The sequence below is a fragment of the Talpa occidentalis genome, unplaced genomic scaffold (assembly GCF_014898055.3).
Source record: "Talpa occidentalis isolate TD23 unplaced genomic scaffold, MPIMG_talOcc4v2.1 talOcc4.16, whole genome shotgun sequence".
Classification (NCBI taxonomy): Eukaryota; Metazoa; Chordata; class Mammalia; order Eulipotyphla; family Talpidae; genus Talpa; species Talpa occidentalis.
The window spans coordinates 17,858,618-17,883,577 of record NW_023601653.1 but is presented as its reverse complement, the minus strand read 5'-3'; the positions used below and the strand labels follow the sequence as shown (position 1 = coordinate 17,883,577).

At 36.3% G+C, this 24,960-nt stretch overlaps 1 protein-coding gene across 6 annotated transcripts in view; it reads right to left on the bottom strand.

The window, feature by feature from the left end:
• Window positions 1-24,960, bottom strand: part of CEP83 (centrosomal protein 83) — a 109,775-nt gene that overhangs the window by 67,393 nt on the left and 17,422 nt on the right. For all 6 annotated transcript variants that reach the window (XR_008552173.1, XR_008552171.1, XR_008552175.1 and 3 more), the window contains exons 2-6: window positions 13,446-13,712; window positions 12,646-12,796; window positions 11,192-11,284; window positions 8,989-9,120; window positions 327-578 (exon numbers count right to left, since the gene is read on the bottom strand). Coding sequence is in view for 1 of the 6 variants with exons in the window: in XM_037513864.2 (XP_037369761.1) it covers window positions 327-578; window positions 8,989-9,120; window positions 11,192-11,284; window positions 12,646-12,796; window positions 13,446-13,618 (801 nt within the window). In the remaining 5 variants the exon portion in view is untranslated. The remainder of the gene's footprint in view (window positions 1-326; window positions 579-8,988; window positions 9,121-11,191; window positions 11,285-12,645; window positions 12,797-13,445; window positions 13,713-24,960) is intronic.

Here is a 24,960-nt window from a genome sequence, read left to right as displayed (position 1 = left end):
AGGAAGATAATTGTTCTTTCTGGTTTGATATTAGTCTTCACAAATTCAAATATTTTTATATTTTACATATTCTTCTCCATGGCATTGTAAGAGTTCTATCATTTTAGATAGGTGACTTAACTCACAAAGAACAATCCCTTTATAAATGTGATAGCAATGTTACTGCTTATGAATCAATAGCTGTCTTCGATACTCTTGGGATTCCACAAATGCGTCAGCATTAAATTGGTAAGCATACATTTATGGTCTAAAAATCAAAGGCTTTCACCTGTACTTTTTAAAAAAAAAGTATGCCATATTCTACTGGGAAGCAATTAAAACCTTACCTCCAGGGATCTAACCGTAGCTTGCATCTCAGCCAACTGCCGCACCTGAATTCTTTGGACATTTTCTACCTGAGCACCAGAATTCTCTTTTTCAGCCCTTAATTCTGCTACTTCAGTCTCTAAGCCTTTTAATTTCTGACACAAATGGGCTTTTTCTCGAACAAGTTGCTCCATTCGTTTGCTGTCTCTTGTGGAATCAATACTAAGGAGCTGGTTATGTAGTTCTTCTTTATCTTTTTCCAGTCTTGCAACCTGGTTTTAAACAAAGCACACAATTTTAAATTACTTAATTTTCAGTCATGAACATGCTTTACAAGTGAATAAATTAAAAAGTATACAATATGAAAAAGAAGCTCAGGTGGTGGGAAAACACACAAAGAAAATATATCTGAAATGTTAACATTCCTCATGTGGAGGGCAAAGGACCTGTCCTACTTTCCCTCTATCTCCCCATGATGTCTAGCACAGGACTAACTCAGTTGCTGAAAAATTAAAAATCATAAATAATATTACAGAAATAATTACTTTCAAAAGATGACAAGTATTTTAAAATTCTTCAGAACTTTATAGGGGTTCATGCCAGATCAATATGCTGACTCCTGCTGAGTTTTTCTCACATGACAGTAATTTTTAGGCTACGTCTATAGTAATAAAGCTATCTACTTCAAGGCAACTTAATTCACAAAAAAAGCTACTTGTCTGTATAAATAACTATAAATGTGATTGATGAGAAAGGTTTTACTAAAACTTTAGCTCTAATTACGACCTAATTCTTAATTCTTAGATTCAAGGAAAAACTGACAACCATTTACTCCAGGACACATACAGAAAAATCAATGGGAAACTTGTAGTACAGAAAGACCAGTGGTCTTCTCATTCCTACTAACCATGAAACTGGTTTACTTTCAAAGGGCTTCCTAACCTCTGAGGCACTTCACAGGTCTTTCATCTCTGCAACTGAGTGGGCAAAGTAATCAAAATAAAACTCTTTCCCTTTCTTGATCTCCCCAATTATCCTCTACCACCACCATCACCAAATCTTTGTTATTAACCAGAATAGCTCCCACTCTTTGTCTCCTTTTTAAGATGAAATTTTTTCAGATGATTCAATTTAATTAAGGAGTTCAGCTATTTAAAAAGAAAAATGATTTAAACAACAGCAGGGGTGTTGGTAGCCAGGGCAAATGTAGAAGGCTCACACTAAGCCAAAATAACCCAAAGCAATGCTCTGCAACCTAGCAAAAGTGGCCCAAGCACCCACTGATTGTTCACATTGTTATGAATGAATCTAAGAAGTGTTAAGACTTCCACCTCAAGGCAGAATCTGTTTTCCTCATCTATAAAATGAGGTTACACTGGAGACTGGTTTTTCCAGTTTTAACATGTATTTGCTTCCAATTTGGAATTAAAGATGGCAATATAGTTAGAGCTATGCAGTGGGCAAATACTTTTTTTTTCCAGAAAATAAAATTTATCCAAGGAAGCAGCTGAAGAATTCAGAGTTTAGCTGAAGAATTCAAAAGCCCAATTAGTGAGTGTCTGTACTATTTTTCCTCCCACCCTTTACATATAAACATTATTCCCACAGTTTGGTCACTACCTCTTTTTCTTTCATGTTCTCTTCCCTTCAGCTACTTGTGTGACTCTGTGCAAGATACTGTTTCACTTTGGACTCAGTTAAAATGAAGGGTTTGGGCTGAATGACCTTTCGGATACGAAGCAGCTCTTGCACAGTAACTCAATACAGTTTTGATGTGCTATACGGGAGGTCTAACAGTTCATCTAGATCAGGATTTTAACTCGGGTTTAGGCAAGAGTGTTCTGAGTACTTACTATGGATCAAAAGCTGAATAAGTGTAGTATACATAAAATTGCATTTTGTGACAATTTCTCCATATAGCCTTCATTTTACATAGGTGCAGACAGGTAATATTCTTAAGGAACATGTTTCCTACATTTTGGAAGTTATGGGATTAACCTAACTAATAATGGCAGGAGTAGAACTCACAATCATAATCCCTAATCAGATCAAATCAGTCTTATGAAAATTAGCCTTCTCATTTCTCTGTTCATGTAAACATTTATTGAATATAATGTAACTGGCACTGTTCTGGGTAGTAAAAATACATTAGAAAACCTAGCAGACAAGCAAATAATCATGAAACCTGTGTTAGGAAGCTTATATTCAGTCACTGCCAAGACACCACTCATGTACCAGTTATCTGGGCACAGACCTTGGACATATTTCCTTCCACTCTTGATCAGAATCACGTCATTTTCCTTGATATACTCAATTTGGTGTGCTCTCAATCCTCTCTAAATTTCCAAAAGGTTTTGTTTGAATTTCTCTTTTGTGACATTTATCCAAATCTGTCTGCAGTTACAATTACATTTACTTTATTCTCTTCTAGAACATAAATTTACTTGACAGGAAATATGATACACTAACCAATTTTACTTTTTAAAAAATTGCTGAAGGATACTGAAGAAACACATCAAGGGCTAGGAAGAGTTGCTGATCTTTTCAAAGGATTGTAGTACCAAGGCACACAAAAAGAAAAGAAAGTACAGTTGCTGCTCAGTAATCAAGGGGGATTATTTTTAGGACCCAGTCAGATACTAAATTTCATGGCTTAAGTCACTTATATAAAATGGCACAGTATTTACATATAACTTACCCACATCTTTTCATATACTTTAAATCTGGTTGTTTATTTTTGAGTTTGAGCTTTTTGTATATTTGACTAACAGCACTTCATATTTTTACAAATATTTTCTCCTACTCTTAAATTCCTGTCTTGATAATGTCATTCATAGATCAAAATAATTTGAATAAAGACTAGCTTATCAATTATTTCTTTCATAGATCTCGCCTTTGGTAGTCTATCTATAAAGGTATCACTGAATCCAGGATTATCTAGGTTTTTCACTATATGCTTTACATTTAGATGTATTAACTGTTATGAGTTAACACATTTGTTGTGTGTGTGTGTAGAACTGGGGTGTAAGTCAGAGGCTGGGTGGTGAGTATTCACCATAGACTGAGTGGGGAGCAGAACAGGCAAATTTACTGAAATACACTGCTAAGGGGATTAGCAGGAGACAGGAGAGGCCTGCTGCACCATATATGGGTTAGTTCCCTGGCAGGGGATCGAATTTGGGCTGCAGCAGTGACAACACTGAGATTGAACCACTAGGCCACCAGGAAGACCCCTATGAGCTAATAAATTTGAAGAGTATATAGTCTATGTTTAGATTCATTTTTTTCTTCTTGCATGTGCACGTCTAGTTGTTTTAGCAGCATTTATTGAAAAGGCTATTTGTCTCCATTGATTCCCTTTCTCTATTAAAGATCTGTTTACTATAATCAGGAGGGTCTATTTCTAGATTCTCTGGTCTGTTATTTGATCTAGAGATTTGTTTGCCCAAAGCATAGTCTTGCTTACCATAGTTGTACAGTTAAGTCTTGAAGTCAGTAATATCATCTTTCAACTTTGTCCTTAATATTACGTTGGCTATTCCAGAGCTTTTGCCTCTCTATATAAACTTTGGCATCAGTTTGTTGACATCCACACAATAACTTATTTTTTTTTTTAAGATTTATTTATGAATACATGAGCTGGGGTACAGGCCAGAGATGTGGGGGTGCGGGGTGGTGGTGAGAGGACTCACCAGAGACAGAGTGAGGAACAGAACAGGCAGACTGACTGAAATACACTGCTGAGGGAAGCAGCAGGGGAGAGAGGAGAGGTCTGCTTCACCATGTGGGTTGCTCCCTAGCTAGCCAGGGATTGAACTCGTGCTGTAGAGGCTGTGATTGCTTCATAGCAGTGCAGTGCTCAACCCCTTGCGCCACCAGGGAGGCCAATATGCCAAGTTTTGATCAGCATTAAACTAAATCTGTAGGTCAAGCTGAGAAGGAAAAAAGATATCTGGACAACACTGAGTCCTCCTAGTCATGAATATAGACTACCTCTCCATTATTTAGTTTTTATTTGATGTAATCCATCAGTTTTATAGTTTTCTCATATAAATCTTGTACTTTTTTTAAGTACTTAATTTTGAAGAATACTAAAATTTTACTGTATTTTATTTCAACTTCCACTTGTTCATGATGGCTATGTAAGAATTATTATTAATCTTGAGACCTGAAATTTTTCAATAACCATTTTAGTTCGAAGACATTTTTGCTGATTGCTTCAGATTTTCCACAGAGTCAGACAAGTATTGTGAGCAAACACAGCCTTTTCCTTCCTTCTAAAGTTGCAGGTCTTTCATTTTTCTTTCCTAATCCATTAGCTAAGGTTTCTAGTACAGTGTTGAAAAGGAGTGTAAGTAGGGACATCACTGCCTTGTCCCTGAACTCAGCAGTAAAACTTCTAGTTTCTCACCATTAGGTATGATCTAGCTGTAATTTTTTTTAGAGATTTATAAAGTTGAGATAGTTCCCCTTTAGTCCTCATTTGCTGAGAATTTTTATCATGAATGGATGTGGTTGCTGAATCATTTTTCTTCATCTAAGATCATGCAGTTTTTTTTTCTTGGCCTGCTGATATAATGCATTACATATTAATTCATTTTCCAATGTTGAACCAGCCTTGTTTGTGGTATACTATTCTTCTTATTCATTGTTGGATTTAATTTATTAGCATTTTGTCAAGGATCTTGCAGCTTTTACATGAAAGATATTGGTCTACAGTATTTTCTTTTAGTGCTTTGTTTGGTTTTGGAATAGGCTAACTGTGGTCTCACAAAATATTTTATCTTCTCATTCTATCTTTTTGATAGGACTATAAATACTTGGTATATTCTTCCTTAAATGTCCAGTAGCACCCATATGGTCTATCCAGTCATTTCTGACTGGATTATTAGACCATGTGAATTGTTTTTTGTATTCCTTTACATACTTTTAAATCTTCTAACATGCAGCTAAATTGCTTAGAAATAGTCTGAACCTTTAACATTTAGACTAAGAGAACATTTTTAGACTAAGAGAACAGGGATAATAAAATATATACCTTTTTCATGCACAGAGAGTTACCTTGGTCTTGGGTTGTTAAAAAAAAAAAAAAAAAACAATAAACCCAACTGTGATAAAAATCCAGGGCAGAAAGCACCTGAAAGCTGAAAGTGAGATGAAGCTACCAGCACTGTAATGAGAAATGCCCCAAACTATTTATAGTATCACAGTGTACTGGCACTGAACACTTTAATACACTAATGTAAAGGACATGATCATATACTCAAGAAATTTCAGGATGTGGAATTCTAAATAATGGTAACAGCATTTGTTGAATATTTATTATGTACTAGGTACTTTCTAAACATTTTACTGTATTGTTATTACGTTTTTTCACAACAACCTCATGAGATAGGTACTATTGTATATTGTATTGTATTGTATTGTACCTATCTTGTACCAGAGAATTCTCACTGTGAGGTAATTTTAGTAAGATTTCTACCTACTGTGATATGGTTCGTAGTAATGTAACAAAGGCACAAGTTAGAGAATCTTCAATGTTTTAGATAAAGGAATAATCTGGCCCTAAAACAGTATTCCAGACTACCTTTCAGAACCTACCAGGACAAAAAAGGAAGGGTTTTCAGAGGCTTCATGAAATATACTGACATTTGTGTTGGCACAAGGACCAAAAACTAGGAACATATAAGTTTTGTGCTACCATGGTATAAGGAAAAAAACAGCATGTGACAACAGGGACCAGAAAGATCTCTTCTTATCCTCTTTTGTGCCATAGGAACTTTGGCTTCTCACCTGTCCTATAAAACCAAGTTAAAGTTCAGTCACTTTGGAGAATTTGATGGAACAATTTTAGTGACTTGTCATGATGTATTGGCACTCTGACAGGTTTTCATATGATGCAGTACCTACTGCCCTGTTCTTAAGATCTTATTACTTTCCAAGCGAATTACTTTTGCTCCTTTTACTCATACAGTCTACCTGTATAAACGCCTGTACGTAAAATCCTCTATATTGCTCTTCACTACCTTATGCAAAATAATGAAACCAGAGTTGTAGTAACATGTTGAAAACACAACAGTACCACTTTGAATACAACTCTATGAGCAACTTCAGAATTTCATCTGTATGAAGTTCCAGATTTAACATGTTCTTACAGGCAAATGCATTGAGAAATTAAATCACAATATTTCTCTTAAGATAAAGATGACTTCTTCCATATGTATTTTAAATTCAGAATATCAAGAAGGATATGTGAATTCCTGGAGTACTTCTCAGGAAAACAGTAACATCTTCCTGTATTATGTAAAGAACCACCTACACTAAAGAATATTCTATTTTAATCTGTATATACAAAGGTGTAAAAGTTTAAAGGAGTCCTTAACTAATGCAAGAAAACCCAATTATTTTTGTTACATCACATTGTATTACTTTAAAATTGTAAAATTGAAAGATGGTTAAAGTGAGCTTTACTTTGAAGTTTTATCACTATTTGTGATCTGCAATCATCTAAGTTTTAGTGTGATTGTACATGGAAACTAGAATATACAGTAATGAAATAAAAGCAAACATCCAGTTACCCACTTATTAACATTACTCCTGGACCTTCCCTGGTGGCGCAGCGGTTGAGCGCTGGGCTGCGAAGCTGCCCGCAGCCTCTGTAGTGCTGTTTCGATCCCCTGCCACCAGGCGAGGGTCCCAGATGGCGCGCAGACCTCTCCTGCCCACCCGCTGTTCCCCTCAGCAGTGTATTTCGTCTGTCTGCCTGTTCTGTTTCCCGCTCTGGCTCTGGTGAATCCTCTCACCCTCCCGTGCTTCTGACTGTACCCACAGCTTGTATAAATAAATAAATAAATCTTTAAAAAAAAAAAAAACCACAAAAACATTGCTCCTGTATAATCAACTGGGAAATAAAAAGAAAGCAACTTCAATCTTATCAGAAAGTTTTACTTTTTAGCCTCTACTAATTATGGCTTCCTAGAATTTCTAGGAAAGTATCAGATAAATTATGAAAATTAACAATGCCTCTGACTCCCTGAAAATTTTAATGAATATCATTTGGTCTTTTATGGGTGAAAAATTAAGTCATCAGATTTCAGATGGTTTCATTAAAAAAAAAAGCAAAGAAACTGGAGACTATAAATAATCATTAACAGATAAACACATCATTAGACTTTAATAGCAAAGTATAAAATAAAGCACCATTATCCTTAACCTTGGAGGATACTCTTTAATAAGCCAAATCTACATTTTTTTTTCAAATCTACATTTTAATCCGGTGATGTTCATTATCTCAAATTTCCACAAGAAATTTTTCATGACTTTCTGTGAGACTTAAGGCAAATCACTTATCTTGTACTTTAGAGCTCTCATTTAAGTGAGGAAATCAGTCCTGCCCCATCTCACTGATCATTGCAACAGAAGATCATATATAACTTAAGCAGTTCAAGTTGTAGAGAATTTGATTTGATTATAAATATTTGTACCTTTCTGGTACTGTATTATTTTTTTTTTTTTAAATTTATTTATTTATTTGCTTGTTTGCTTGTTTGTTTGTTTGTTTGTTTGTTTGTTTATACAAGCACTGGGTACAGTCAGAAGCACGGGATGATGAGAGAATTCACCAGAGCCAGAGCGGGGAGCAGAGCAGGCAGAAGGACAGAAGTACACTGCTGAGGGGAGCAGCGGGCGGCAGGAGAGGTCTGCGCACCATGTGGGACCCTCCTCTGGTGGCTGGGGAGCAGCCGGGGATCGAACCAGCACTGCAGAGGCTTCGGGCAGCTTCGCAACCCAGCGCTCAACCGCTGCGCCACTGGGAAGGCCCCTGGTACTGTATTATTAACACGATCAAATGATCCAAAGCTCATACAGCTTCTTAGGTATTAAATCATGGAACAGTTTGCTCACTGATAAGAATAAATCAGTTTGACTCAATTAGTAATTGGTAAAGGAAAGTAAGTATTTTAATTCTGAATTCCAAATGACAACAATGCAGTAAGTATAATGCAAATGTGTTTCTACCCAGAATCTCCCACATTAACTACAGGCATCAAGCTATGTTTTATAAATTCAACTCTTTATTAAATACAGTAAAGTAAAATTGGTATTTGTCTTTCCACTGTGAAAAACCATCCAAGAGCAACATAATGAGCGAGAAATACATACCCTGTTTCTGGAAAATCTAGAAGACAAGCCACAAAACAGACTACCAAAAGCAGCAGAGATGGAATAGGAATGCATGCCGTAGCAGCAGAGAAAGTTGCAGGTGTAGACATAGAACAAAGTACACCTTTTTGAAGGTGACAGGCATACCCTCAGTATAAACCCCTTGTTTATATCAGTGGAAACAAGTTACATGGGCTGACAGCCAAAGCTCTCCTGGATATGGTTTGGTTCCAAGGGGACGTGCTAAAAGGAATCAAAGTGTATTTGCAAAGATTTGCCTGTTTCTGTGGCTATCAAAAAAAAAAAAAGACATAGCTATCTCTATTCACCAGGATAAAAGAACAGCTAAAATAGAACATTCCCCCCAAAAAAAACTGCTATAGAGATAAAAATCATGACAAAAACTTTTCCATTAATAAAAACTATGTAATCAGCACCAATGGGATTTACAAAAAAAATACAATCAAATTTTTTATCAATTAGTTGGATAATGACTAAATTAGTATAATTATTACTCACCTCTGATTCATATTTTATTTTTTCTTCTTCTAAAATACATGCAAATTCTTTTTTCTGGTGTTCAAATTCTGACTTAAGAAATGTATTTTCATAACGAAGCTTATTATATTCAGCTCTATACTTTTCCACTTCCTAAATTAAAAGAACGAAAATTTATCATAAACATATAAATGAAATGTATTTGCACTCCAAAAATCACTTTTGCAAATATAGTTTTAAACTGCATTATATTGAGAGACATTCTAAAAGTAAAAAATAAATTTAACATAAGCATAAAGTTCTCATGACAAGTATTCTACATATTCCTGAGGAAGTACCTATAACACAAATTACCATTCAATTAGCCTTATTTCCTCAATGATTCATAATAAACATGTAAAAATATTTTTACCTCTGGGCTTAATAAAATTCTTAAGAATGTAGGATGTCTTTCAAAATAGATTGAAAAATTAGTTTTATAATAAAATATAAAATACCACCCTAAAAATCAGAGTTTGAATTCAAAATAGATAAATTATTTGAACATTTAGTATAGCAACTTAGGGTCAACCAAACATTATAGTGATATCCAACACACTAATTTAAAGAATATATGTTGTATCAACTCTTCTGACTACACAGGAACACATGCAATTCCCTTCTATGTTCCAATCCTGCTCCCTAACACTATGAGAGCTGCTGCCATTCTGGATCTCAATAAAAACTAAGACAGAAAGAGCAGAAAGATGCAGATGACACTATTCAACATGTATCAGGAAATTAAGTAACAAAGAAAAGATGCCTCTTGAAATACTGAGACCACTGTAAATATTGAGTAAAAAGATTTCTCTTCTAAACCTGTTTAGATGGCTTTCATAATTCTATTAGTGACATACAGTTATTCATTGCTTAATATTTCAATCAACTGTTACATATGAACCGACTGCATATGATAGTGGACCCATTATATTATAGCATAGGTGTATAGCAGGTTATTCCACCTAGTTTGTGTAATTTAGACTCTACAACAGTCACACACAAAATCACCCACAATGCCTATCTTAGAATATATCCCCATCATTCAGCAATACATGACTGTACTTAGTTCTTTAAATGCTTTTACTTTGATCATCTAAAGATTAAGTGATTTTGTTTATATCCAAAAATTAAATCTATTCCCAAACCATATGCTTTGGTTATCCACCAAGAGGATATTCAAAAGATGACTTTGTCAAGCCAGTAAGTCATTTATAAATTACTATTTATAATAAAACCTCATTATAATGGAGGATTCCACAACCTGGCTTGTGCAATGGCAGCATCACTAGACTACAGATTTCCCAAGGGGCACATTTTGAATAGAGTACTCATTTGTATGTGTAAGGTTCAGGATATTTGTTAAAGTAACACATAAAATGTGTAGCACAATACATAATACATTTAATATCTGTTATCTTTTTCCTGTACCCTTTTACTAAACATTTAGTCAATTATACCAAATTTTCATATAAGGAAACATCCCAGTCTAAAGGAAAACTTAAATTTTTACTTTTCTGGGGTTGTATTAAATTCTTTCCTCCAACAAATAATAATTGAGTACCTATTATATGCTAGGAACTGTTCCAGGAACTTGAAATGTAACAGTAAACAAAAGAGATAAAGGTTCCTCCTCTTGTGCAACCTACATTCTAGATAGTAAAAGAAAATAAAAAATAAGCACAGTAAATTATTATATAGCATATTAGAAGAAAACATACTAGAGAGAAAAAGTATAGCAGGGTAACTCAGGAGTCAAAGGTCTAAGGAGTGATAAGAAAAGCAAACTGCTTTATTAAATGGGGACAAAGGTGGGTTAAAGTAGGCCTCATTGAAAAGGTGAGAATTCAGCAAACACTTAAAAGATGAGAAATTCACCAAGAAATATCTAGAGTGCTCAGAGCAGAAGCAGCTGCTAGAGCAAAGAGTCTTGAATGGTACCATTTCATTTCTAGAATGCCAAAGAAACTTCAAGGTCAGTGACTATGGAGGGAAGAAGGTCAGAGAGGGAATGGAATCTGATCTTATGAAACCTTAAAGGCCACTGTAAGGACTCTGGGGAAAAAAAAAAAAAAAAAGGAGAAATAGCATGGTTTCTGAGAAGGGGAATGATGCTTTTCCTCAGACCTTTCAAAATCATATAGAGATAAAAACATAGTTGCTACTATATAAATTATAAATTACTTACTTCATCCAGATTTCTAAAATGCTCTCTCATTGGAGCTTCTAATTCTTTTTGTATCTGAACTCTTAATGATTCCAGTTTTTGTGGCGTTAATACCTAAATATGTAGAGAAAAACAATCTTAAATAGGAAATTACAAATATTAAAATCAAGAAGTCATCAAATTTCAGAGCTTCTCTCCCAAGTTTGACAATGTAATCCAATTCATGGAAATTTTCACAATATATCTAATTTTATAATAATCGTTACACAAATAAACCCATCATAAAATAACTTTAAAATGTCAATTTCAGGTCCTTAGATATATCAAAATTTTGTTAACACGAGGTAAAAACAATCGCTATTATTGCTAGGCGGTAAGAACACAGGCAGCTAAAATTATCTTGGAAACAATGGCCAGTAGTTTATTTTCTAAAACAAGCAAAATAAAGGTAAAATAATTTGGTATGCCAGAGAGAATTCTTTAGACTTATTTTCAATCTGGAAAGGATGACTGTTACTCTGACCACCAACCAAACCTTATTTTGATTCCTTCCTGTTACATTCTCTCACAGAACTCATATTTCAGGATGTAGTTAATATTGATTTAAGCTCCTTAAGGGAACTCAGAGTTAGTCTTTATTTACCATGGTATTCCCAACATCTCACACTAATGTCTGGCACACAGGGAACCACTCAAACACTTCTTGAATCAGTGAAAAATGTTTGTTAAAAAATGTCTAGTTGTACTTACATTAATCCCTGTAATTAAAAATAATGTTCAGTTAAATTCATTCATCTATATTCCAAATAGCCTAAAATATTTCACTGAATCAATGCCTATACAATATATAAAACACTGTTGCAACACACTATTATCTACAAACATGCTGCTCTAAACACCTAACATACATTAACTTATTGATCCCCTACAACAACCCACAGTGCAGATGCATCATCATCCCTCTTTTACAGAAATTGAAGTATGGCAGGTGCTATTTGGAGGTTAAATGAATATAGGAAAACACCACTAATATCAATTTGAAATGTGTAGTAAGTTTTACAGTGCTAAATTTTAACTGTACGTAAGTGAAAAACACTGAAAAAATATCTAAAAAACTGTATTTGGTCCTTCAGTACCAACTTTTGCTTGAGAAATTCCATATACCTTGTATTTTGCCTTAAATTATGTACACATACTGCTTTTACAGGTTTTTAAGTATAACCTTAAAAATAACTTTTTCACTTCAGCTTCAGTTACAACACTTAAAGGAGTATTAATAAGCCTTTCCTTTAAATATATTATCTCTTATATAAATTAAAACAGAACTTCCCCAAGTTATTCTTAATACTGAAATATTTAAATCAGAATAGGTAATACAGAAGCAACTGACTTAAATAATTACATGGCTAAACCCTACCAGGTAGCTAACATTCTAGAATATCTACCTTTATACTTAGTCAAGTATATTTTCTTACCTGCAACTTCATTTCTTCTAAGTCTTTAGTTTTCTCTACTAATTCCCCTCTTAATTCTTCAAGCAGCAGCTGAAATTTTTCCTGGTTAGTTTGCTTTTCATTTAATAGGTGCTTGAGTTCATTCTGTGATTTTATGTACTCATCCTGCAACCTGTTTTTTAAAAAATTCAATTTTTTTGCTTTCTAATTGCAATACTTTATATAGTCGAACACTTTACAACAAGACAAATATATATTCCATTAAACTTGCAATTATCTTTACAGTTTAATTTTATTAATACTTTTGTTTCTGAATGCAATTTTATAAAAATCACATTTAGCCACCAAAATACTTTTAATTTTATATGGCTAGTTACTTTAAAAAAAACTTTTTAAACTCACAATCTACTTGATATCATGCTTAGTTTGTATAAGGTAGTTTTAAAGCAAAAATTTTACTATCATTAAAAGTTTCAAATGTGGGACCTCCCCAGTGGCACAGTGGGTTGAGTGTAGTGCTGTGGAGCTGTCTGCAGCCTCTGCAGCGCAGTTCAACTCCCCGCGGCAGACCTCTCCTGTCTCACCCATTGCTCCCCTCAGCGGTGCTTTTGGTCTGTCTGCCTGTTCTGTTCCCCATTCTGTCTCTGGTGAATCCTCTCACCCCCCTGCGCCTCTGGCCTGTACCCCAGCTCTTGTATATATAAATCTTTTTAAAAAAAATTTCAAATGTATGCACAACAAAATTATACTGTTATGTTCCAGAGGAAATACTCAGGTAATTTTTTAATCAAGTCCCTAATGTCCAAATTTAAGCAACTTACCTTGTGTGTTCAGCTTTCAGAGTCTGATAATTAGTTTTATGATGTTCACATCGTAACCTTTCATCAATTAACATTTTTTGGAGCTCAGATTGAGAGTTTGTCAGCCCACTGTCTCCACCCGGCGGAAAATTGGTGGGAAAAGTGTCCATATTGGTAAATGAGCTGACAACCATGTAAAATTAAGTTCTGTTTTTATTATTGTCTTTGTTTTCCTTTCAAGAGTATATTCCACTTCTTTCTTGCTCAGACTCTTAGGAGGCCAAATACCTGCACAGAGAAATATACTTAGTGATCAGTGAGTCCCTTCAGTGTTACAGATTTTTATCACCTATTGTTCTCCTTATCACTTCTATAAAACCCAATTTTCAGATTTTTCATGAAACAAAATTTAAGAATAAAGTTAAATCATATACATTAAATTTTCTTCATGCAAAATTTCTATAGCCATCAAGATCGCATCTTCAAGTATTAGCCTAACGAAAAGTAGAGTTTTCCACTGCAGGAACCACTGGATCCACAAACATTAATCAGGGGAAAAGCCATTTGGAACTTGTAAGTGGCTGGGATAATTCTGGTCTTCACAAAGATAACCTTGAGCAGGTAACTATGTCTGTGATTGATGCCACAAAAGGTCATTTTTTTTGTTTGTTTGTTTTGATACACAGTAAGTTGCATTCAGGCTACAGAGTCAGATGAGACATCAGTCAACACAAATGTTAGATCCTGTGTGTTATAAACTGTGCTAAGAGCAGGAATCTAAATCACTGATATATCCCCGAAAGTGCTGCCCGGGACTATCAAAGTGTTTACTGTGTCTTGAAATAAAACAACAAAATGTCCTTATTGTAAGTAATTAGAAACAGAAATTTTCATCAGAAATGTTCTGTCCCCTTTAACTTTATTAATCTTTCTCAAGACTACTATAAGTGTGTGTGCATTTTCCTAACAGCCTCTCCCTTAGTCACAGCTTATTTCAGATTACCTTTTCTCGCTACAAGTAAATAAATATCGGGCCACCTTGGTAGCGTAAGGGGGTAAGTCTCAGCACTATGAAGCTGCTGGCAGCCACTGCAGCAGTTAGATCCCTGGCCAGGGAGTTTACCCACATAGTGCAGCAGACCTCTCTCTTGCCCGCTGCTCCCCTCAGCAGTGTATTTCAGTGAATCTGCCTGTTCTGCTCCCCACTCTGTCTCTGGTGAATCCTCTAACCAATCCTGCATCTCTAGCCTACACCTCAGCTACTGTATGCATAAATAAATAAATCTTAAAAAAGAAAATATCTTTAGCCTATGCAAAACAACCATTAAATTACTCTTGCTTGGAACACATCATTTCTAATAAATTAGTGTACTATCTTCATAATACTTAAGAAGATTTTTAAATTAAAATTGGGGTTGCTTTGGTTTCCTGCCCAAGTATATTTCAAGAGTGGGGAATCTTCAGAGATACTTCACTCCCGAGTCTTATGTTAAATGTGCACCAAGATTCAACCTTTGCAAATGCAGAGTAGTCTGTAGCTGCTGCCACATGACCCTGCCAAAAATACATATTTGCCATGGGATTAATGAATTGTATCTTAAAACTGGCATGTAATTTTGATTCTGCTCCTTGATCCAAATTACTTTTTAAGAGATAGAAACAGACAATAAATCTATCTCAAACTTTCTAATAATGCCACCAAAATGCATAGTTTTAATTTAATTAAAAAGCTGAAACTACATTAGAAAATCAGTAACTACCTTTAAATCTCACTGCTAGTGAAAAAAATTTCCAAGTTAAAATGAGTACATTTTTAGTCCTATTAAGTTAACAGTAAATATTCTCACTGACTGTACTTTAAAATTGGAGCTAAAAGGCCTCCCCTGGTGGCGCAGAGGTTGAGCGCTGGGCTGCAAAGCTGCCCGCAGCCTCTGCAGCGCCAGTTCAATCCCCGGCCGCTCGCTGGCAAGGGTCTTACATGCCGTGATAGACCTCTCCCGTCGCGCCTGCTGCTCCTCTCAGCAGTGTATTTCAGTCATCTGCCTGTTCTGCTCCCCACTCTGTTGCCGGTGAATCCTCTCACCCTCCTGCGCCTCTGGCCTGTACCCCAGCTCTTGTATAAAAAATAAACCTTTAAAAAAAAATTGACTGCACAAAATATTTTGTGAGGATTTAATATATATAGACTTAAATATATAAATGGGGTATATATAATGGTAATATAAATAGTATATGAATCAGTAGAGATAGAATTACACTGCTTATAAATTATATGGGAAAAAGTTAAAAGTATCAATACTACACTTTGATAAATCAAGGATGCATTTTGTAATCTATAGAAAAGGGGCTGGCAAACAGGTGTCTATGGGCGAAAACTGGCCTACAATCCTTTTTAGTACGGCCCTAACCTAAAAATGTCGTTTAAGAATTTTTTTTTTAATAAATGAACACAGATGCAAAAATCCTGAACAAAATATCAGCAAATCAAATCCAAAATACATAAAGAGTGAACCATGAACAAGTAGGATTTATTCCAGACATGCAAGGCTGATTCCAGATTCAAAAAACAAGTAATGTAATCCAATATATCAGAAGCAGAAAAAGTATTTAATAAAATCCAGCGTCCATTCATGATAATACTCTCAACAAATTCAGTATACAGAGCGACTTCCACCATTTGATTTTAAAAAAAAAAAAGTCTATAGCTAACATCATACTTAAGGATGACAAAATAGAGCTTCCTCATTAAGATCAAGGCAAGTATATGCCCTTCTCACCACTCCTTTCCAACATGATACTGGATGAAGGTTAGCTAAAACAATTAAGACAAGAAAAGGATATAAAAGGCATGTAGTTAGCAAAGAGGAAAACAAATGTCTTTGTGTGCATATGATATAATCATCTATGAAAAAGATTCAAAGGAATCCATTTTTTAAAATACCCTCCTAGAAAGAATTAGCAAACATAACAAGGTTGCAGGATATAGGATTAATATACAAAAGTCACTCTCCTGAATGTAACAAGGTTGAAAACTGAAATTTGACATTTAAAACAATCATAACTTACCTTAACACCTCCCCCAAAATGAAAGGTATACATCTAAGACAATATGTACAAGATTTATGAGGAGAATAATAAAATTCTAATGAAAGAAATCCAAGAAAAAGAACTAAATAAAGAGATAGTTTATGGTCAATATTGCCAAGATACCAATTCTTTACAATTATGATTCACAGGTTCAGTACAATTCCAACAAGTTATTTTGTGGATACTGACAAACTGACTCATTTATACAGAAAGGCAAAAGACCAAGAGAAAATAGCCATACACAATACTAAAGGACAAAGTCATATGACTGACACTATCTGACTTTTTGACTAACTCTAAAGCAAAGGCAATCAAGACAATGTGGTATTGGCAAAAGAACAAATAGAGCAATGAAACAGAATAGAAAGTCCAGATATAGACTAACATAAATATAGTAAACTGAACTTTTACCAAAGGAGCATATGCAAAAATAATGCAAACAAGTGGTTCTAGGCACAGACCTATTGTCCTTCACAAAAATCAGCTCAAAATGGATCACAAAAATGAACTAGCAAACTCCTAGACGACAGCATAGGAGAAAATCTAGATGATCTCTGGTATGGCCATAAATAATGTTTGGCTTCATTAAAATTAAATACTTTCGTTTTACAAATGACCCACTATCAAGAGAATGAAAACAGAAGCCACAGACTGGGAGAAAATACTTGTGAGAAACATACCTGAAAGGACTGCTATTCAAAATATAAAAAGTTCACACTCAACAAATAACCAGATCTTAAAATGCACCAGACCTTAATGGACATCTCACCTAACATACACAAGTAGCAAGTCAGCAAATAAAGATGCTCATCATCATGTACCATTAAGTTGAAATTAGGGCCTCCCTGGTGGCGCAGCGGTTGAGCGCTGGGTTGAGAAGCTGCACACAGCCTCTGCGGTGCCGGTTCGATCCCCAGCTGCTCCCCGGCCTCCGGAGGAGGGTCCCACATGGCGCGCAGACCTCTCCTGCCGCCCGCTGCTCCCCTCAGCAGTGTACTTTGGTCCTTCTGCCTGCTCTGCTCCCCGTTCTGGCTCTGGTGAATTCTCTCACCCTCCCGCGCTTCTGACTGTACCCAGTGCATGTATAAACAAAAACAAACAAATAAATAAAACATGCCTCTATTAAAAAAAAATAAATTAAAAAATAAATAAAATTAAAATTAAAAAAAAAAAAAAGTTGAAATTAAAACAAGATACCACTAAACACCTATTAAAATGGCCCAAACTCAAAATGCTGTCAACACCAAATGCTGGTGAGGATGTAGAACAGGAATTCTAATTCATTACTCTTACCACATAATTCAGCAACCACATGCCTTGGCATTCACCCAAATGAAAACTTACAACCGGATGTCCGCAGCAACTTTTATTCATAAGTGTCAAAATCTGGAAGCCACCAAGATGTCCTTCAGTAAGTAAATATATAAATGGCAGTAGATTGTGACAATATAATATTGTTCAGCATTAAAAAGAAATGAGCTATCAATTCATGAAAATATATAGAGGGACCTTAAATGCCCTATTACTGAGAGAAAACAATCTAAAAAGAATGCATACTGTAGTTTCAACTATACACCCGTGTACCACATAACATCTCAGTCAATGAAGTTATTCTGTTCTTTATAAGGCATTATGCAGTATCTTACGTCTCTACCTATTAGATATAGTAACACCATTCCCTTCAGTTGTGAAAAACAAAGGTCTGTACAAAAACAAAGTAATGTACTCTACGGGAGGCAAAAATCACTCCTGCCCCTCCTGTAAGAACCATGCCCTGGGATGAGCATTTCACCTAAAAAAAGGCAAGTAGGGAGATAAGAAACAAAACTAGTAGGAAGACAGAAACAAGAAGAAAATAAATTTAGACAAATATATTAATAATTCATTAATACAGATTAAATACTTCAAATAGAAATTTCAGGGGGAAAAAAAAAAGCGTAACCCAAGTATATGCCTTTTTATTCAACACTATCCTGAAGATCTGGAAAGGAAAAATAAAACTTTCTATATAGATGTGCTTATCAATTTTTGTGCATTTCCTTTTATTGCTGAATAGTATTCCATTATTTAAACATATCACATTTTGATTATCCATTCTCCTACTGCCTACTGATAGGCACAGCTGGGTTGTTTCTGATTATGAATATTAGTTATAATGAATAAAGCTGCCAAGAACATTGATGTGCAGGATTTATGTGGACATCTTTTTCATTGAGAAGAGGGCTAAATACATAATAAACTGCTGAAACATGAAGTTGACTACATGCCTACCTTTATAAGAAACTGACATCTTTTTCCAAAGTGATTCCACCTTTTTTCATTTCAACCAACATGAGATTTGTTTGCTTCATATTTTTGACATTAAGTGTTGTCAGTTATTAAAAGACAAACTAGAGGGCCTCCCCTGGTGGCGCAGCGGTTGCGCGCTGGGCTGCGAAGCTGCCTGCAGCCTCTGCAGTACCGGTTTGATCCCCGGCCGCTGGCGAGGGTCCCACATGGCACACAGACCTCTCCTGTCGCACCCACTGCTCCCCTCAGCATTGTGTTTCGTCAGTCTGCCTGTTCTGCTCCCTGCTCTGGCTCTGGTGAATTCTTTCACCCTCCTGCGCTTCTGACTGTACCCAGTGCTTGTATAAATAAATATTTTAAAAAGAGAAAAACTCGAGGACATTTAAATTTTCAAGAGTTTGAACACACACTGATTCTAGTCGGACAGTGCCAAACTGAAAGTGGTTCAGAGCACTCCAATAGGAGATAGTGGAAAGATTTTCAAAAAGAAAATGTGGGAGCAAAGCAAGAAATCACTTGATTCACTACAGCTTAAAAAGCTGCCTTATTTGGGAAAGTGTAGTTGGCTCTGATTGTTTCATTTTCTCAAATTCAAATGTACTGATTCTGCCTTAGACGGTGAATGTGCTTAGTAGGCTACCGAGGCATAGAGCCCTATCAGTCTCATGGCCTCCTTGTTTAATTACTGTAACCTGGGTCTTCTTTTTTTTTTTTTTTTTTTTAATAGAGGCATGTTTTATTTATTTATTTATTTGTTTGTTTTGTTTGTTTGTTTATACATGCACTGGGTACAGTCAGAAGCACGGGAGGGCGAGAGCAGAGCAGGCAGAAGGACCGAAGTACACTGCTGGGGGGAGCAGTGGGCGGCAGGAGAGGTCTGCGCGCCATGTGGGACCCTCCTCCTGTGGCCGGGGAGCAGCCAGGGATCGAACCGGCGCCGCAGAGGCTGCGGGCAGCTTCGCAACCCAGCGCTCAACCGCTGAGCCACGGGGGAGGCCCTGGGTCTTCTTAATTGTAGCTATTCTGGGTACCATGAAGTGCTATCTCCTTGTGGTTTTAATTTGCGTTTCTGAAGCACTTTTTTTTAATGGTCATTCACAAATGCATGGAAAGATCTTTGCTTTAAGAATGCTTAAGAATTCACCATAGTGAATGTTGACTCAAAAAAAAAAAAAGATTTACTTTCTAATCTCTTGTAACCTATGAATATTACCTTATATGGCAAAAGATGTGGTTAAGAATGTTTTAATGTGGTTAAGATGTGCTTTAAGAATGTTTCCTCTGTAACTGGTAAAATGGGTAACAGTTATTTGTACATTTGAAACAAAAACAAATGTAAAATTTCTCAGTCCACTGACTATTTAGGCTTCCTGAGCACACACTTCTATTTTCTACCTACATATCTTTGAAAATACCAATTTCCTTGAGCAGGGGCCTTTTCCATTTCTCTGCGCTCTGCAGGTCCAACATCAGTGAATTTATAGGCAACATACAGAAGCCTGCTCAGGAATAAATTACTTACTCCATGAAGTACTTTCCTTATTCTTTCAAACATAGTGTCAAATAAAATTGATGATAACTATTCTGTCTTCTAACTTGTATTTTAGCATATGTAACACATTAAGTGTAACTTCATGCAGGGCAAGAAACATGTTTTAGTAATCTTTATTAGCTTAATACCTAAAACACAGGTACCGATTAGCTCAAAAGTATCAAATTAATACATTCACCATAATAACGCTACTTTACTGGTGATTCATTTCTCTCATCCATGTTCATTATCTGAGGCTTCTAGACCACAGTGAACGTTGACTCAAAAAAAAGATTGACTTCCTAATCTCTTGTAACCTATGAATATTACCTTATATGGCAAAAGACGTGGTTAAAATAAGGATCTTAGAAGGACGCACTTATTCTGGATTATATGGGTGCACACTAAATGCAGTCACAACAGGGTAGGCCGGGGGGAGTTCTGGAACTGAAGACAAAGAGCGCATGTGTGCAAGATGACAGAGATTAGAAAGATGTGGCCAAAGTCAAGGAATGCCTGCAATCACAAGAAGAAATGGATTTCTCCCCCACTCAACTCCCCCTTTGTTCCCCACCATACCCCAGTGTTTGGAGGGACTGCGGCCATTGATTTCACGTATCTGGTGTCTAGAGTGTAAGGAAATTTTTATTAAGTGACCCAGTATGTGATAATTTGTTACAACAGCCATAGGAAACGAAAACACTGGTTTTCTCTTCAGTTGATTTATTCACAATTAATTTTACCCAAACTCAAACTCTGTCACAAATTAAATTCCCAACAAAGTCAGATTTTTCTGATTTCAACAAGTACACAAGTATCAATTACAGAACACCTATATATGTACTGGGTATTCTAATTATATAATGAAATAAAGTATTTCTATTGTGCAGTTTACCAAGAGCCCCACACCATGCAGACCTTGGATCCTGCCACCCAAAGATTCAAAGGCAACCAGAACTAGAAGCTCACTTGAGCATGGAGCTCATCCACAAACTTCTGGATTGAAGGGGGCCTTCATATTTCAGCATCCTGTAAGATTTTATTTAACCATTTCAAAGTTTCAAGTATATCAGCTGAACTGCAGTGGGATTCAGAGTGAGGGCTAGTTTCCCAGCACCAGGGACAATCTACTTCTACAATGATGAGTCCAATTCACATGATGACCCACAACGGAAAGAAACCCAGCACTCTATCCTTCAGTACCAAAATGTGGACAGTCCAGCAGAAAATAGCCCAAGGAGGAAGTGTTACTCCAATACATTCCAACTATATTTGGAATTATTCCAACTACAGTCCAAGGTAAATGAATAATCCAGCCATGGCTCTCAGTTAGCCTAAGAATCCTCAAGAAGCTATTTCTGCATTTGTAAAAAATGGATTTAGATATCATTCACGGGCTGATGAGTGCTAGGAAAATTTTATTTATGAAAAACCAATGAAACACTGAATAATTTCCATAAAAGTTATTAATAGGAATAAACAGATACGGTTGGGAAGGAATAGTTCTGGATAAAAATGTATGATTATTGGGCCTCCCCGGTGGCGCAGCCGTTGAGCGCTGGGTTGCGAAGCTGCCCGCAGCCTCTGCAGTGCCAGTTCGATCCCCGGCTGCTCCCCGGCCACCAGAGGAGGGTCCCACATGGCGCGCAGACCTCTCCTGCCACCCGCTGCTCCCCTCAGCAGTGTACTTCGGTCCTTCTGCCTGCTCTGCTCCCCGCTCTGGCTCTGGTGAATTCTCTCACCCTCCCACGCTTCTGACTATACCCAGTGCTTGTAAAAATAAATAAATCTTAAAAAAAAAAAAAAGTATGATTATTGTCTAAGAGTTTTGCATATGAATATTTACTGAAGGGCTTTAACTCTCAGAGGGGAATGCTTTGGGCTTATTACTTGAATAGGATATAACACTGCTTTCAAAAAATATGTAAAATTATTGAGTTTTTTATATCTTGATGACCAAACACTTAGTATTCCTCAAAGTTTTTTATTTAGCTATTATACATGTTTGTACGCCTGTATATTAGTCTAATATATATATTTCTACTTAATATTCTGAAAGAAAAATAAGGTGAAAGAGATCAACTTGGTCAGTTTATTAATCAGCAAACATTCATTAGATGGACAAGTGTCTGTGAAAAGCAGTTTTTAAAAGACCTACAACTTTTTCCAAATACTTCATCCTTTTTTTGCAAATATAACTATGACATAGCCATAACCAAGTGTCCTTATCACTTCTTTTGATCAGCGTCAGCTCTACAGACCTACATGTGACATTTTTATTTGCACAGGAGCTGCATTTCTTAAGAGGTAATACAATGTCTGCCAAAAAGGATAGTAATTCAAAATATTCTAAAAGCACAGCTGCTGATGCTTATGGAAAACTTCCAAAACACCATCCATTAAAAATCACATGCTCTGCTTTTAAACATTTCCAAAAAGTGCTTTAAATAAGATATGCCCACAAAGTAAATGTTTTTTAAAAAAACAACACTAAAAGCCTAGGGAGAATATACATGAGACATTACTTAAAAACAAAACATTAGAAATGAATTTCTTTAAAATGCAGAGAGAATTCTATACTAATCACCCGAATAGCCTTTGGATGGCCATGCCAGGGTGTTTGGTACACAAAAAATTGTCACAACTTGACACTCTGCCAGAACCTGAAGTGCAGCTGGGAGCAGACCCTTCAAAGGCCTGGTACACTGCCAGGTCCCATAATTGTAATTTAGAAAGAAACAGGAGGGCAAAGGAAAGAGGAAGAGAAGATGATACGCATTAGAGTGGTTAGCAATCAACCACCAAGCACTCTGAATTAAAATGTTATTCTAACAGTTGCAATGTCTGCCTCTACACAGTTTAATTTACACAAAAGAATTCTAGCAAGTAGGATATAGTAATCAGTTAACTTCAAATGCTTAGAAATATGAAAGTCTGAAAAATTGTAATCTAAAAGACAAAGATGGGCCTCCCCGGTGGCGCAGCGGTTGAGCGCTGGGTTGCGAAGCTGCCCGCGGCCACTGCTGTGCCGGTTCGATCCCCGGCTGCTCCCCGGCCACCGGAGGAGGGTCCCACATGGCGCGCAGACCTCTCCTGCCGCCCGCTGCTCCCCTCAGCAGTGTACTTCGGTCCTTCTGCCTGCTCTGCTCCCCGCTCTGGCTCTGGTGAATTCTCTCACCCTCCCACGCTTCTGACTGTACCCAGTGCATGTATAAACCAAACAAACAAACAAATAAATAAATAAGACATGCCTCTAGAAAATTAAAAAAAAAAAAATAATAATAAAAGACAAAGATGACGCTCACCCAAATCATACTTCTAATTCATGTTCATGTTTCTCAGTGTAGGTTCTAATACATATAACATGGGGACTGTGCAAAAAATTTATGAGCAGTTAATACTTGTGTGTGAGTTACAAAGTATTTTTTCTCACAGTACCATATTTCTCCTGAAATAGAAAAGGCTACCATATGGCTCCTGACACAAAATGAAGAATATCTTCTGATCCAACAATGTATCCTGGAAATTATTTGTCTTAAATAAATCCTGAGTTAAATTTATTTCTCTCAGATTTACCCATTAGCCTGAAAAGTTAAATGAAAGAAAATAATTGATGAGTTCAACTGATATTTTTACTGAAGTTGACATAAGCATTCTCTATCACTGAGAATCTGCCAAAAAGTATAAAATTTTTCAGAGCCAGAAAAGGGAGATAAAAGTCATCCTCAAAATACAAAGGCTAGGGCCTCCCCTGGTGGCACAGCGGTTGAGCGCTGGGCTGCAAAGCTGCTGCAGCTTCTGCAGCGCCAGTTCGATCCCCGGGAGCTGGGCGAGGGTCCCACATGGCGCGCAGACCTCTCCTGCCGCCCGCTGCTCCCCTCAGCAGTGTACTTCGTTCCTTCTGCCTGTTCTGCTCCCTCTTCTGGCTCTGGTGAATTCTCTCACCCTCCTACGCTTCTGACTGTACCCAGTGCTTGTATAAATAAATAAATCTTTAAAAAAATAAAAAATACAAAGGCTAATTTTAAAACCATCTATCTTTATAAAGAAAAAAAAGGTAATTAGATGGATAGTATTTATTGAGTGGCGACTATACATATTTCCTGAGCAGTCCACTTATACCAAGAGGGCTTTGAGGAAGATATAGAAATATGCAGACCATCACATCAAGCCGACTACTTACCAAGGAAGAGCCTACCCTTGTTTAGAGTACTATGGACCTTCTCTAAGTACATATTATATATGCCAAAGATTTTGTTGAAAAACATATGAAAATAAAAGAAAATCCTTGCTCTCAAGGAGTTCACAGTGGTCAGCAAACATACATACATGTTTAACAATTAACTGCTGACTGAAGGAAGAGTATTTACTATTTATTAAATCTTTTTTGTGCTTTTAAACATTTTTACCATGTGCATATATTACCTGTTCAAAATGATAAGTGGATTCATGAAGCATTTAAATTATAAAACATTATAACATGGGTGAACAGGAAAGAGATGCTTAATTTTGCTAATAAGCAGTCAAGGAAGAGACTCCACAAAGAAGGTAACCCTGAGTTAAGGGAAAAAGAAAGGGATATAGGAGGGAAACACCAAGAACAAAAGCATGGAGATGGAAGAGAACATT